The sequence below is a fragment of the Triticum aestivum genome, chromosome 2A (assembly GCF_018294505.1).
Source record: "Triticum aestivum cultivar Chinese Spring chromosome 2A, IWGSC CS RefSeq v2.1, whole genome shotgun sequence".
NCBI lineage: Eukaryota > Viridiplantae > Streptophyta > Magnoliopsida > Poales > Poaceae > Triticum > Triticum aestivum.
In genome coordinates, this window is record NC_057797.1 from 88498777 (window position 1) to 88510541 (window position 11765).

The 11765-nt window shown below is 54.3% G+C and overlaps 2 protein-coding genes across 2 annotated transcripts; both read right to left on the bottom strand.

The window, feature by feature from the left end:
* Nucleotides 1-691: 691 nt before the first annotated feature.
* Nucleotides 692-2016, bottom strand: LOC123184867 (hydroquinone glucosyltransferase-like). The gene has a single exon (XM_044596914.1). The coding sequence runs from the start codon at nucleotides 2014-2016 to the stop codon at nucleotides 844-846; it is 1173 nt and encodes a 390-aa protein (XP_044452849.1). The 3' UTR covers nucleotides 692-843.
* Nucleotides 2017-8796: 6780 nt separating this feature from the next.
* Nucleotides 8797-10347, bottom strand: LOC123184868 (hydroquinone glucosyltransferase-like). Its single transcript, XM_044596915.1, has one exon. It carries the CDS (start codon nucleotides 10285-10287, stop codon nucleotides 8818-8820), a length of 1470 nt encoding a protein of 489 aa, XP_044452850.1. The 5' UTR covers nucleotides 10288-10347; the 3' UTR covers nucleotides 8797-8817.
* Between the last annotated feature and the right edge of the window lie 1418 nt (nucleotides 10348-11765).

Consider the following 11765-nt stretch of genomic DNA (forward strand, 5'->3'; position numbering starts at 1 on the left):
TCGCAGCCCTGCTCTGCATCCGCCGCAGTAACTTCTGCGGGTTCCTCGCTCGGGAGAGAAGGTCCCTTCCGCGCGCCTTGAAGGTGCTCCAGTCCTCAACGAGGAGGCCACCCACCCCTCGCCGCTCATCGCGGCAGGCTATCGCGGCCGCCGCCGGCGGCGGCGCCTCCATGTTGACCCGGTCGTGGGTCGCCTCGGCTATCGCCAGAGAGCCTGATGTACCTCTTTAGCAATGTGATTGCGATTCATTTGATTCGGTTGCTTTCCAGTATTTTAGCTCTTCTAATTGAAATTATTATCTCAAAAAAATGTAACTAAAACTTTTGGTTCCCTAAAAGAAATCCAACTGAATATTTAGCTCAAACCGGGTAGGAGCTCTGCCATGCGACATAAAAGTGAACCCTGTTTTTATATCAATACCAATGCAAGTGATTAGTGTTTTTATTTGTCTTTTTGTCACTTTTTCACTACTAGTGGCTAACGCATGGTCCTCTCTTGGTCAGTGACGCGACTTTGCCACCATTTTATTCACATTCATCCACTTGGGTGACCGAGTGATGCGTCAGACGACACAAAATGGAATTGGATTGGCGTCGGAGATAAACTTGGTTGTGATCTTTCCTTTTTTTCAGAGTCTTTTGTTGTTTTATTATAGGAGATGAACTCATTTACAATAGGGATGCAGCACATGTGTCCTTATTTACTCTAATGCTATATCTTAGGGTTGCTTCTGATGTTTGTATTTAGCACATTGTGTTTTGCAGCGTGCATCATGATGATGCAGAGAGGCCGGTCTTTCCCTTGGGATTGCTTACTACATGTGACACTTAGAGCCAGGGTTTTTTAGAATAAAAGAAGGATCTCCAGCGTCGAGTTCCACCCGCAGTGTGACACGAAGGCGGCCGTCGCAGGGTGAGCCAGCACGCGCACCTGAGGCGCCCACGCCGCCACGGCTAGGCCCCTGCCACTTGTCCTCGCCAAGAAGCCCTCCGGGAGCCACGCCAACGGATCGTCGCCGCCGGCGGTGCTTGGCATCCGTACAACCCAAAGAAACCTTTGGCCGCTCGTCTCGAGACCAGCCGCGAGCTTGGCCGTCTGCTCCACAGAAAGTGCCCCGCGGCTCCCGAAGGCGACGTACACCACAGAACCGGCTGGCTGACGATCAAGCCACTCCAAGCACGGCGAAAACTCGCCGGCGGTGGGTTCGTGGCGGTCTGGTCGCCTGACGGATGGCCCCACGGGGAACACCGGCGGGAAGAAGAACGCGCCTGAACCTTGTTCCGGTACCGCCAGCTGCTTGAACGCTTCCACGGTAGCAGGTTCCATCTCGTAGAACGTGTTCACCAGCACGCCATCGCCGAGGCAGTGGCACCGGCTCCACTCCACAGTTTGCACATAACCCTGGTGCTTGGAACGGTACCCGTCCGGGAGGTCCGCGTGGCGTAGCGAGACGCCGCCGGGAAGCTCGAGAGGCACCGCAAGATCGCGGTATTCGCCGGGAGCGGCGCCTTCGTTGATCTCAACGACGTAGCGCGTGAGGGCGACATGGGCCAGGTTGCTAGGGACGAAGAGGTATCCCGGGACGCCGAGCTCGGCGGCGATGGGCAGCGCGGTGGAGCACATGAAGTCCGCCACCAGCGCCGCGAGCGGGGCTGTACTGGTGGAGTTGCTGATGGAGCGGACGAGGGCGCGGATATTGGGGAGGGACCGGCGGGTGAGCTCCACGAGCACGCCGCCGTTCTTGGGGAGGTCGTCCATCTGGACGGCGGGGAGCGCGACGGTGGCGACGGAGGCGGGGAGGCAAGCAAGTAGTTCTGGGGCGGAGAAGTTGGTGAACGTGACAATCGTGGCCGCGAAGCCATGGAGCTCGACGAGCCGCCGCGCCAGCTCGGCCAGGGGGATGAGGTGGCCGGCGCCGGGGCTAGCCAGAAGTATGACGTGCGGGCGCGCCGCCAGCCGCTCTGCAGGAGGCGCTGCGGCCGCGGAGGCGGAGCCCATGCTGCTCAACGACGCCATCCGCCGGCTATGATTGTGCGACCTGCATGCCGTGTACATATAGGAAGGAGCACACCGCGTGTTACGCGTGATACGAATGTGTGTTACTCGTGATACCAATGCCGACATGCACTTGGGCATCAGTGCACTAGTGTGCAATTATGTATGCGTTTTGTGCCATCAATGATGCTAAACCTACAAAGATTTATTTAACCTTCCAAACTAGTAATTGTTTTTCTCCCCTGATTTTAAGTGGGAGTGGGCCCCCTCGTCCACCTATTACCAATCACAATTTTTCGCATCAGTTTGTATGTAAAACCTTTGTAGATGTAGCATTGTGCCACTGCTGACCATCCATACCTATATTGTCATTTGTGTCAAATCTACTCCATTCGATTACCCCCTCCCTCTCCCTCCCCACCCACACACACATCAAAAAAAAATCGTTTTCATAAGATACATACATTTTTCTAAATTTTAAATTTGATGCAAATCTTATCTAGAAACGTTAGATTTTTTTGTGTTCCCCATAACACCCTAACTCACGTTGGATGGGTCATAGCTAGCACGAATCACAAAACAAGATGTGTGATAGCAAATGAAACGCTACATACCGTTAATGCGCAAAACGACAAAACAAGATGTGTGGTAGCAAATGAAACACTACATACCGTTACCGCGCAAAACGACTTTCTGGTTGGATGGGCCGCATGAATCATGGTGCAACTCTATCTGCCACGTCGGCACCATGATCTCGTTCGCCGGGGTGAGGAACACGGCGAATGCACCCACTCGCGCACTTCCTCAACCCACTCGCTGCACTCGCTCATCGTCTCCATTCCCCTCCCCCTCGCTCTCTTCACTGCGTCCTCCATCTCTGAGGCGCGAGGTACCGCCAGAGCTCCGCACGCGTGGCTCCAACAAAGCTGCAGTCCGTCCATCTCCTGCCAGGTGGAGCTAGTAGGCATGACGCCTGATTCCACCCCTATGCCCTCAAACCCTACGCATGTCGTCATCGATCTGTGGGGAGGAGGCCCAAGGGGAGCCGCTACTTGATGGGGATTGCTACGTCTCCAACATATCTGTAAATTTTTTATTGTTCCATGCCGTTATATTATCAATCTTGAATGTTTTACAATCATTTTATAGTCATTTTATATCATTTTTTGGTACTAACCTATTAACATAGTGCCAAGTGTCAGTTGCTGTTTTCTGCATATTTTGTACATCGCAGGAAATCAATATTAAACGGAGTCCAAACGCAGCGAAACTTTTTATCGGTTTTTTCTGACCAGAAGACATCCAGTGGGCCAAAAAAGTACCGAAGATGGAGCCCGAGGTGAGCACAAGACACGAGGGTGCGTCTGGAGGCCCAGTCGCGCGCTGGTGGGTTGTGCCCACCTCGGTGGCCTCTCGGACCGCCCCTTTGCTTTATAAATATCCCAATATTTCAGAAACCCTAGGGGAGTCGACGAAAATCAATTCCAGCTGCCGCAAGTTCCAGAACCACCAGATTCAATCTAGACTCCATCATGGAGGGGTTCATCATGTACATTGGTGCCTCTCCGATGATGTGTGAGTAGATCTTTATAGACCTTCGGGTTCGTAGTTAGTAGCTAGATGGCTTCCTCTCTTTCTCTCTCTCTCTCTCTCTCTCTCTCTCTCTCTTTTGATTCTCAATACAATGGTCTCTTGGAGATCCATATGATGTAACTCTTTTTACGGTGTGTTTGTTGGGATCCGATGAACTTTGAGTTTATGATCAGATCTATCTTTTTATCCATGAAAGTTATTTGAGTCTTCTTTGATCTCTTATATGCATGATTGCTTATAGCCTCATATTTATTCTCTGTATTTTGGTTTTGTTTGGCCAACTTGAAATATTTATCTTGCAATGGGAAGAGGTGCTTTGTGATGGGTTCGATCTTACGGTGCTTGATCCTAATGACAGAAGGGAAACCGACACGAATGTATCATTGCCATTAAGGATAACAAGATGGGGTCTATTTCTACATAAATAGATCTTGTCTACATCATGTCATCGTTCTTATTGCATTACTTCGTTTCTCCATGAACTTAGTGGTGATGGCGATGGCGCACTTGTATGTGGTGTGAGTGGTGTCCTGGTGAGGATTCATCCGCGTCAACCATTTCCCAACGAATGATCCTTGAATCCGACGCGGCCTCCTCACCTCCTTCAAGATTTGTGCGCCTCATCCAACGGTCCAAAAGATGTTCACCCAAAAAAGGCAAAAAGAACTGACATCAGTTTTTTACCCTAGTTTTATAAGAATAAAGATGAAAAGGTTGATAGCCCTCTATGACACAGATTCACACATGTCGAGATGTAAGAGCATCTACAACCGGACTTGGCAAATTCCTCCTCCTATATATTTGCAGACACGCTGAGGTAGGCCTCTTGACGGCGCCGGACAGCCCATCATATGTCGTGCCCGGCAGTCACACACCTCAAATCCGAACTCTCAAATTCATACAAATCCATGCACGTTCATCTCCATCATACACGTGAATGTTGCACGTAAAATAACATATGTTGGCAGCGAAAATACATAGCTCGAACATAAAATTTATTTTAAGTGCACAGATTCAAATATCACCTTTTTGGTTTCCATTAGAAAAAAAAATCCATTTTACTACCCGAAGAAAGTTGGTGGTTCACCCTTAACCTCCTAAAGAATCCCATACCTGCCAAAATCAGTCCTTGTGTGGTTTGCCTCCACTGGGTGCTGATGTGTCAATGGTCAACGATGGTTTTGACCTGTGGGTGGGCCTCCCTCGTCAGGCTGGGCTCAGATAGAGCTCCCCGACAGACTGCGATTGCAGGCCACCATGCTCCTCGACTGGGCCTCCATGCCTCCATGGCCCGCACTCGAAGCGCTTAGTTCGTTCGTATACGGGCATGTTGATGCCTGCCGGCTACGACCACGGCTGCTCTGGATCGGGGATTTTTTTTCAAAACTATCACATTATTTGAAGCAAATTCGAAAACTACAGCATGCTTTGGAGAAATATCAAGTCTAGCACCCTGTCGGCCAGGTGTTGGCCGAAAAGGGTGTTTTCGGCCACCTCTAGGCTGAAATAGGGTTTTCGGCCATGCCTTGGCCGAAAAGGTGCAAAGCTGGCCGAAGAGGGGTGTTTTCGGCCACCCTTTGGCCGAAAAGGACTTTTTGGCCTAGTGTAGGCCGAAAAGTACTTGTTGGTCAATCGTAGGCCGAAAAGTACTTTTTGGTCAAGTTTAGGCCGAAAAGTCCCTTGGACCACCTTTTTCCGTTAACTGTTGGCCAATGTATTTTTCCGCAAACCCCTTCGTTGATGCAACCCTCTTGCCCTTCGACGATGTGGTCCTTTTGCCATCCGTCGATGCAGAACTATTGACCTTCGAGGATGCAGAAGTCTTGCCCAACAGATAACGGAAAGGTGGGCCCAAGGGACTTTTCGGCCTACACTAGACAAAAAAGTAATTTTCGGCCTAGTGTAGACCAAAAAGTACTTTTCGGCCTACATTTGACCAAAAAGACCTTTTGGGCCAAACAGCAGCCGAAAACAGCCATTTCGGCCAGCTCAACCACTTTTCGGCCATGGCAAGGCCGAAAACCCTACTTCGGCCAACAGTTGGCCGAAAACTACCTTTTCGGCCTGCACGTGGCCGACAGGATCATAGTTTTGCATTTTTTTCATCATGTGCTATAGTTTCCGAAATTGCTACAAAATACGTCATAGTTTTGAAAAAAAATCGAGCAAGTAGGGGAGGACCTGCACGCGCGAAGGCAGTATAGCCTGTTGCAACAGGGACGGAGCTTCGTGGAGTAGCTGGAAGCACGGCTAGGGGCGTCGGCTCGGGGTCACTGCTAGGGTTGACCGTGGAGAGCGCACTCATCGATGGCAAAAATCCACGGCTACGTACGCGCTCCTCGACGTTCGCTCCGAAAGCAATCATGGCCGTCGATGGAGAAGATTGACGCCCCGGTCCAATTCGTTTGGCCATGGCCACGCGGGGCTCGTCCGGAGTTCCACAGGGCCACACGCCGCAGGGCCAGGGCCCGGCCGGTAGGGGCACGTTCCGGCTACGATGGCCAAACCTTGCGCAAGAACGGGACATAGGGCGGTGGAAGCAGAGAAACACATTGTACTGGTGATGGGAGGCTCCTCCTACGGCAGAGAACACGCTTGGCTGCACCGCACCACGCGCACAAGAGCATGTTCGGCAAGGGACAGCAGCAGCGCCACGCCTTTCATGGGCGCGCGAGGTCGATACCGACGCCACAACTCGCAAAGCTTTGCTTCGAGGACACCCTCGCATTCCTCTCATGTCATTCGCTCTAACTGGCCAAATCAATTGGAGAAATCCACACAAAATAGCTCGGAATCGACCGAGGATCGCCGGATACTTCCGCCGTCGGCAGCAACGATTTTAATGGTCCATGAGTGATTCAATGATGTGTAGCTGCGCTAGGGGATCAGTAGAAAGGAATGACGTGTTCAGGATGGCTCAAGGCGGTCTCTAGCAAGGATAAGGTCGAGGGGCTCGGGTGTCCTCTGCCCGTCTGCCGGAGACGAAGAAGGCAGCAGGGAGAGAAATTAAAGCCCGTATGGCTTTACACTACGGCGCATGCAGCAGCAGAGCATCCCGAGCGACACGACGACAAACGGATTGGTGGGTGATTTCCGCAGCGGCGGCGACGGGGGGTCAACCCATTTTCCAGTTTCTTCTCAGCAGCGGCACCGTACAAAATCCCCACCCGATGGCATGGCCCCACGGTCAAATACCACTTTGACCTCACCCACACCAGCAAACCGCCTAAATGAACCCACCTAAGACCATTTTTGAACTGTATTGGGTAGATCAGGGGTTTAAGAGAGCAGGAAAAATGATCAGGGCGTTATGTGAACCATCCACTTTGCTCAGGTAGTAAAATGAACTTTTTTTTCTTTTCATTATAGGTGCACATATTCTCCACAAGATCATAATTGCGCATGCACCTAATGATCTCGAAGATTCTGATGCGTTTGCAGAAAATTCATAAGTTGATCTGCATCGTGTTGTTCCGGAATGCAGACTTGTTCTCCAGGCGTCTCGAAATCATTGGTTTGGGCTACCCGTCACCCTCGTCCACGACAATCATATCGTGTTAACACAACATGTCATCAGCTGCCACCAAATCTCTGATTCCCCATCATTGCAGCTTCACAAACAATTCCGTAACGAGTTTGGAGCACTCCGAATGCCTTCTCCACAACCTTCCTAGCTGCATCTTGCATTGTTGGAAAGTGGCTTTGTTTGTTGCCTTGGTGTTTGGATATGGTCACAAGGCCGCCTACTGAGAATAGATACCATCGCAAGATAGTACCCCATGTTATAGTCACGACCGTTGACATTGTAGTTACACAATGACGATTCCTCATTACAAATCTCCTGGACATGGGAGATCGCTGAAGCACACTGAAGCCGTTTTGAGAGCTAGGCATTTCAAAGATAGCATGCCAAATCCACAAATCATGTGATGCAACTACTTCAAATATGATGATGGCCTCTTTGGTGTGACCTTGATATATTTCGCGCAAACTTTTGGACATTTTTTCCATCGTCAATGCATGCAATCAATTGAACTGAGCATACCTGGAAAAATCTTTTGCCTCTCCAATAGCATACAATTTTTCTGTATCTTGCACATTTGGTTCTCTCAGATACTATGATCCAAACACTTGCACCATGGTGCGGGCAAAATTGACATTGGTCTTCAGTCATGTGCTATCCCCATCCAGACTATCTCACCAACGGCATCAATGGCGGCACCAAGTGCAAACATCCTCAGAGAAGTCGTGCATTTCTGCTTAGCAGAAAATGATAGTTGTCCGCAACAATCCCTGATGAGTCTGAAGTAGGGATAGTGTGCCTCCACTCCCTCCACCATGCGCAAGACCAATAGTTTACGCATAAGGAACCGTTGAGGAAACCATGGATCATCAGTGAATATTGGGTTGGGAACAAAGTAGTCATTGTACAGTAGCCGAGCTCCAAAGACCCGATCCTGGTTCAAACCTCTTCTCCCTTTGATCAGGCCTTTGAAGTTGAGAATGTGCTTCACCTCCTGATCCATTTCCGTTGGATGCTCATGCTCATGATCATCTCGGCTTCTTCGTCTGAATTCGATGAATTGAATAACTCATTATGAATCATTTCATCAAGCTCTGTCGACCCATACTCCTCGTCCGATGAACCATCTGAATTCATCATTTTGCCTAAGAAACGATTAAAAACACTGGTCAGACGATGTGTCGAACACAATAGAGGGCAAGGTGCAGTCCGAGAGTTGTTGGATGTACCCTGATTGCATCCGGGCCGACGATGAAGTCCGTGGCGGCAAGAACGGATGGGCGGACTATTGGGGCGGCACTGCGGTGCTGAGGGCTCGGTACGGCGACGGAGAATGGTGGCAGAGCTAGGGTGGCCTGCAAGGAGGAAGAAGAGAGAGGAGAAATAATTGGAATTGGCTAGATGGGGGTAGGAGGGTTGGTGCAATTTGGGGTACAGTCTGCCTGTCTTGTCCGACATGGCGAAGACGCTGGAGTGCGTCGGGCCTCCTCATATCCGTTCAAGATTTGGACTGAATATGAAAGGTGCCGGTCGGTGCGAGGAGTCACTCGGTGACTCTGCGTTGCTTTTTTTAGACGGACAATTACCAGGCGTATAAGGCGGGCCTGAGGAGCCGTTGGATCACTTCACACCAAATGACCATTATACAAAGTCACGAAGTAACAGCAAAATGAAGTACGATGAGAGCATTTTTGGAGGATCATGCACTACATGGGTTGCTTTTTTTTGCCAAGCGCCGCCTTCCACTTGATGGCGACCTCCTCGAGCGCACGGCGCGACGGCCCCTCCGGCGACCACGCACGTGCTGCCGCTTTCTGCAGGTCCTCGGCCCGGCGCCGCAGCTTCTGATCCCCCTCCACGAGCTCCTTCACGACGGTGGCGATCTCATGGCGGGTCACCAAGCATCCGACGTCCGGCGCCACTCGCAATGCCACTCCAAGCCTCTCTTCCAGAATGACGGCGTTCATCCTCTGCTCTGCATACAGCGGCCACGCGAGCATGGGCACGCCGCACCCCACGCTCTCCAGCGTTGAGTTCCACCCGCAGTGCGACACGAAGACGGCGGTCGCGGGGTGGGACAGCACGCGCACCTGAGGCGCCCACGCCGCGACGGCCAGGCCCCTGCCCCGCGTCCTCCCCAAGAAGCCCTCGGGGAGCCACGCCAATGGATCGTCCTCGTCGTCGCCGCCGTCGGTTCTTGGCATCCGCACGACCCAAAGAAACCTTTGGCCGCTCGCCTCGAGACCAGCCGCGAGCTCGGCCGTCTGCTCCACGGAAAGTGCCCCGCCGCTCCCGAAGGCGACGTACACCACAGAACCGACCGGCTGACGGTCGAGCCACTCCAAGCATGGCGACGACGCGCCCACGGCGGCTTCGTCGGGATCTGGCCCCCGGACGAATGGCCCCACCGGGAACACCGGCGGGAAGAGGAACGCGCCCGCAGCTTGCTCTGGCACGGCCAGCCGCTTGAACGCTTCCGCGGTGCCAGGTTCCATCTCGTAGAACGTGTTAACCAGTATGCCATCGGCAGCGCGGATCCTCCGGCCCAACTCGACAACCTGCTCGTAACCCGGGTGCCTGGAACTGCCGCACCCGTCGGGGAGGTCCTCGCGGCACAGCGAGACGCCGCCGAGAAGCTCGAGAGGCACCGGGAGGTCGCGGTACTCGCCCGGGGCGGCGTCCTCGTGGAGCTCGAGGATGTGGCGCGTGAGGGCGACCAAGGCCAGGTTGCTAGGGATGAAGAGGTACCCCGGGACGCCGAGCTCGGCGGCGACGGGCAGCGCCACGGAGCAGAGGAAGTCGGGCACCAGCGCGGCGAGCGGGGCGGCACTGGAGCCGTCGTTGATGGAGCGGAGGAGGGCGCGGATGTTGGGGACGGAGCGGCGGACGAGCTCCAGGAGCACGAACCCGTCGTGGGCGTCGGCGGGGAGGTCGTCCATCCGGACGGCGGGGAGCGCGGCGGTGGCGACGGAGGTGGGGAGGCGCGGGAGAAGCTGGCCTGCCGGGCCGCAGAGGTTGGTGAAGGTGACGATCGTGGCCGCGAAGCCGTGGAGCTCCACGAGCCGCCGCGCCAGCTCGGCCATTGGAATGAGGTGGCCGGCGCCGGGGCTGGCCAGAAGCACGACGTGCGGCCGCGCTCTGGGTGGCGCGGGGCCAGTGCTGGTCAACGACCCCATCCCACCAACGGGTTAATTCTTGCAGTGCACCGTGCGTCCGTGAGCGGGATGCTGGTTGTGGTCTTGTGGATCTGGAATCCAAGGTGTGATCCCATTCGGCATTTTACGAGGTAGTAATATACAGTATTTTGGGAGCGTGCGGCGGAGGTGCCAGGATTAATCCCACATGCCTGGTCAGAGCCTCGCAGTCACAGCACTGCGAGGGAAGTCTGATTTAAATCTTGAGTTTGTAGAGAGCCACGCCGCAAGAATTGTATTAGAGCATTTCCAGTCGTTGGCCTATCAAGGACGTCTAAAATCATCCCCTGAAGATGAGCCAGGGCAAAAAATCGGCTTGGGGCTGAGTTGGTCTCCAGTCGTCGGCCCAAGGCCGTCCCCAGGCGCGTTCAAAAAAATTAAAAAATATAGCAAAGTTCGAAGTTCGGCATATATTATATTTAAAAAGCGGGTTTTTATTACATGATATATATAATTAAAAAAAGAACTGGCTAAAAGCGGAGTAGTCGCCGTCGTCGTCGCCGTCATCGTCGTCGTCCGGCTTCTCCTCCTTAACGCGTCCGTCCCTGGTGGACCCCTGACCGGCGTCGCCTATACGGGCTGGTGGCGGCGGCGCGACGTCGTCGTCGTTGTCCTCGATGACAACGATTCCTCCTTCGTCGCGGCCCCGGCGGCGCCTGGCGCTCCCACGCCATCTTCAGGGAGTCCGCGCGCGCCCATTCTAGGGCCGCGTCGTCGTCGAGCTCGACGTCGCCGCCGTGCTCCGTCTTCATCGTGGGGAGGCCCGGCTCCGTCTTCACCGGCGTCAGGCTCGGCTCCGTCTTGCGCTTGACGAAGCGAGGAGGAGCCGACGAGGGGGCGCGCCGGCCGCCCTCATTGATGATGATGTCGGCGCTGCGAGTGCGCCGGCCGAGCGGCGTCTCCGCCGCGGGCTCGGCCTTGACGCCGAGCAGCGCCGGAGCGTCGGACGAGTGTGAGGAAGAGCGGGAGGAGGAAGAAGAAGAGGAGGCGCCGAACCTCCTGGGCAACCATTGCCCATCGCGTCGGCGGTGAGCCATGGCCGTGGCGGCCGCCCTCCCGGGGGTATGCCAACGGCGGGTCGTTGCCGCCCTCGAGGTACGTCAGAACGCCCTCGAGGGTGCGGCCGGGGACACCCCACCACAGGTGGCGTCCCTCGCTGTTCTTCGGTCCGCCCACCACCGGCGCACCGTTGATGGACGCCATCCTCTGCTGCTGCCGGCGCTGGAAGTACGCCGTCCACGCCGCTATGTTGTCGGCGGCGTACTCGGGGGGGGGGAGGCGAGCTGGGCGTCGATGAGGGAGGCGTGCACGACGTCGACTTCGTCGGCGAAGTAGCCCGATTTAGCCACGGCGTCGGGCAACGGGGGAATGGGCACTCTTCCATTGCTGAGTCTCCACCCCGTTGGCCCGGCGCGCATGTCCGGCGGCGTCGGGATGTTCACCTGGAACAGGAGCCAAGA

Coding starts and splice junctions, on each gene's coding strand:
- LOC123184868 (XM_044596915.1), bottom strand. CDS start 10,287: ATGGGGTCGTTGACCAGCACTGGCCCCGCGCCACCCAGAGCGCGGCCG.
- LOC123184867 (XM_044596914.1), bottom strand. CDS start 2,016: ATGGCGTCGTTGAGCAGCATGGGCTCCGCCTCCGCGGCCGCAGCGCCT.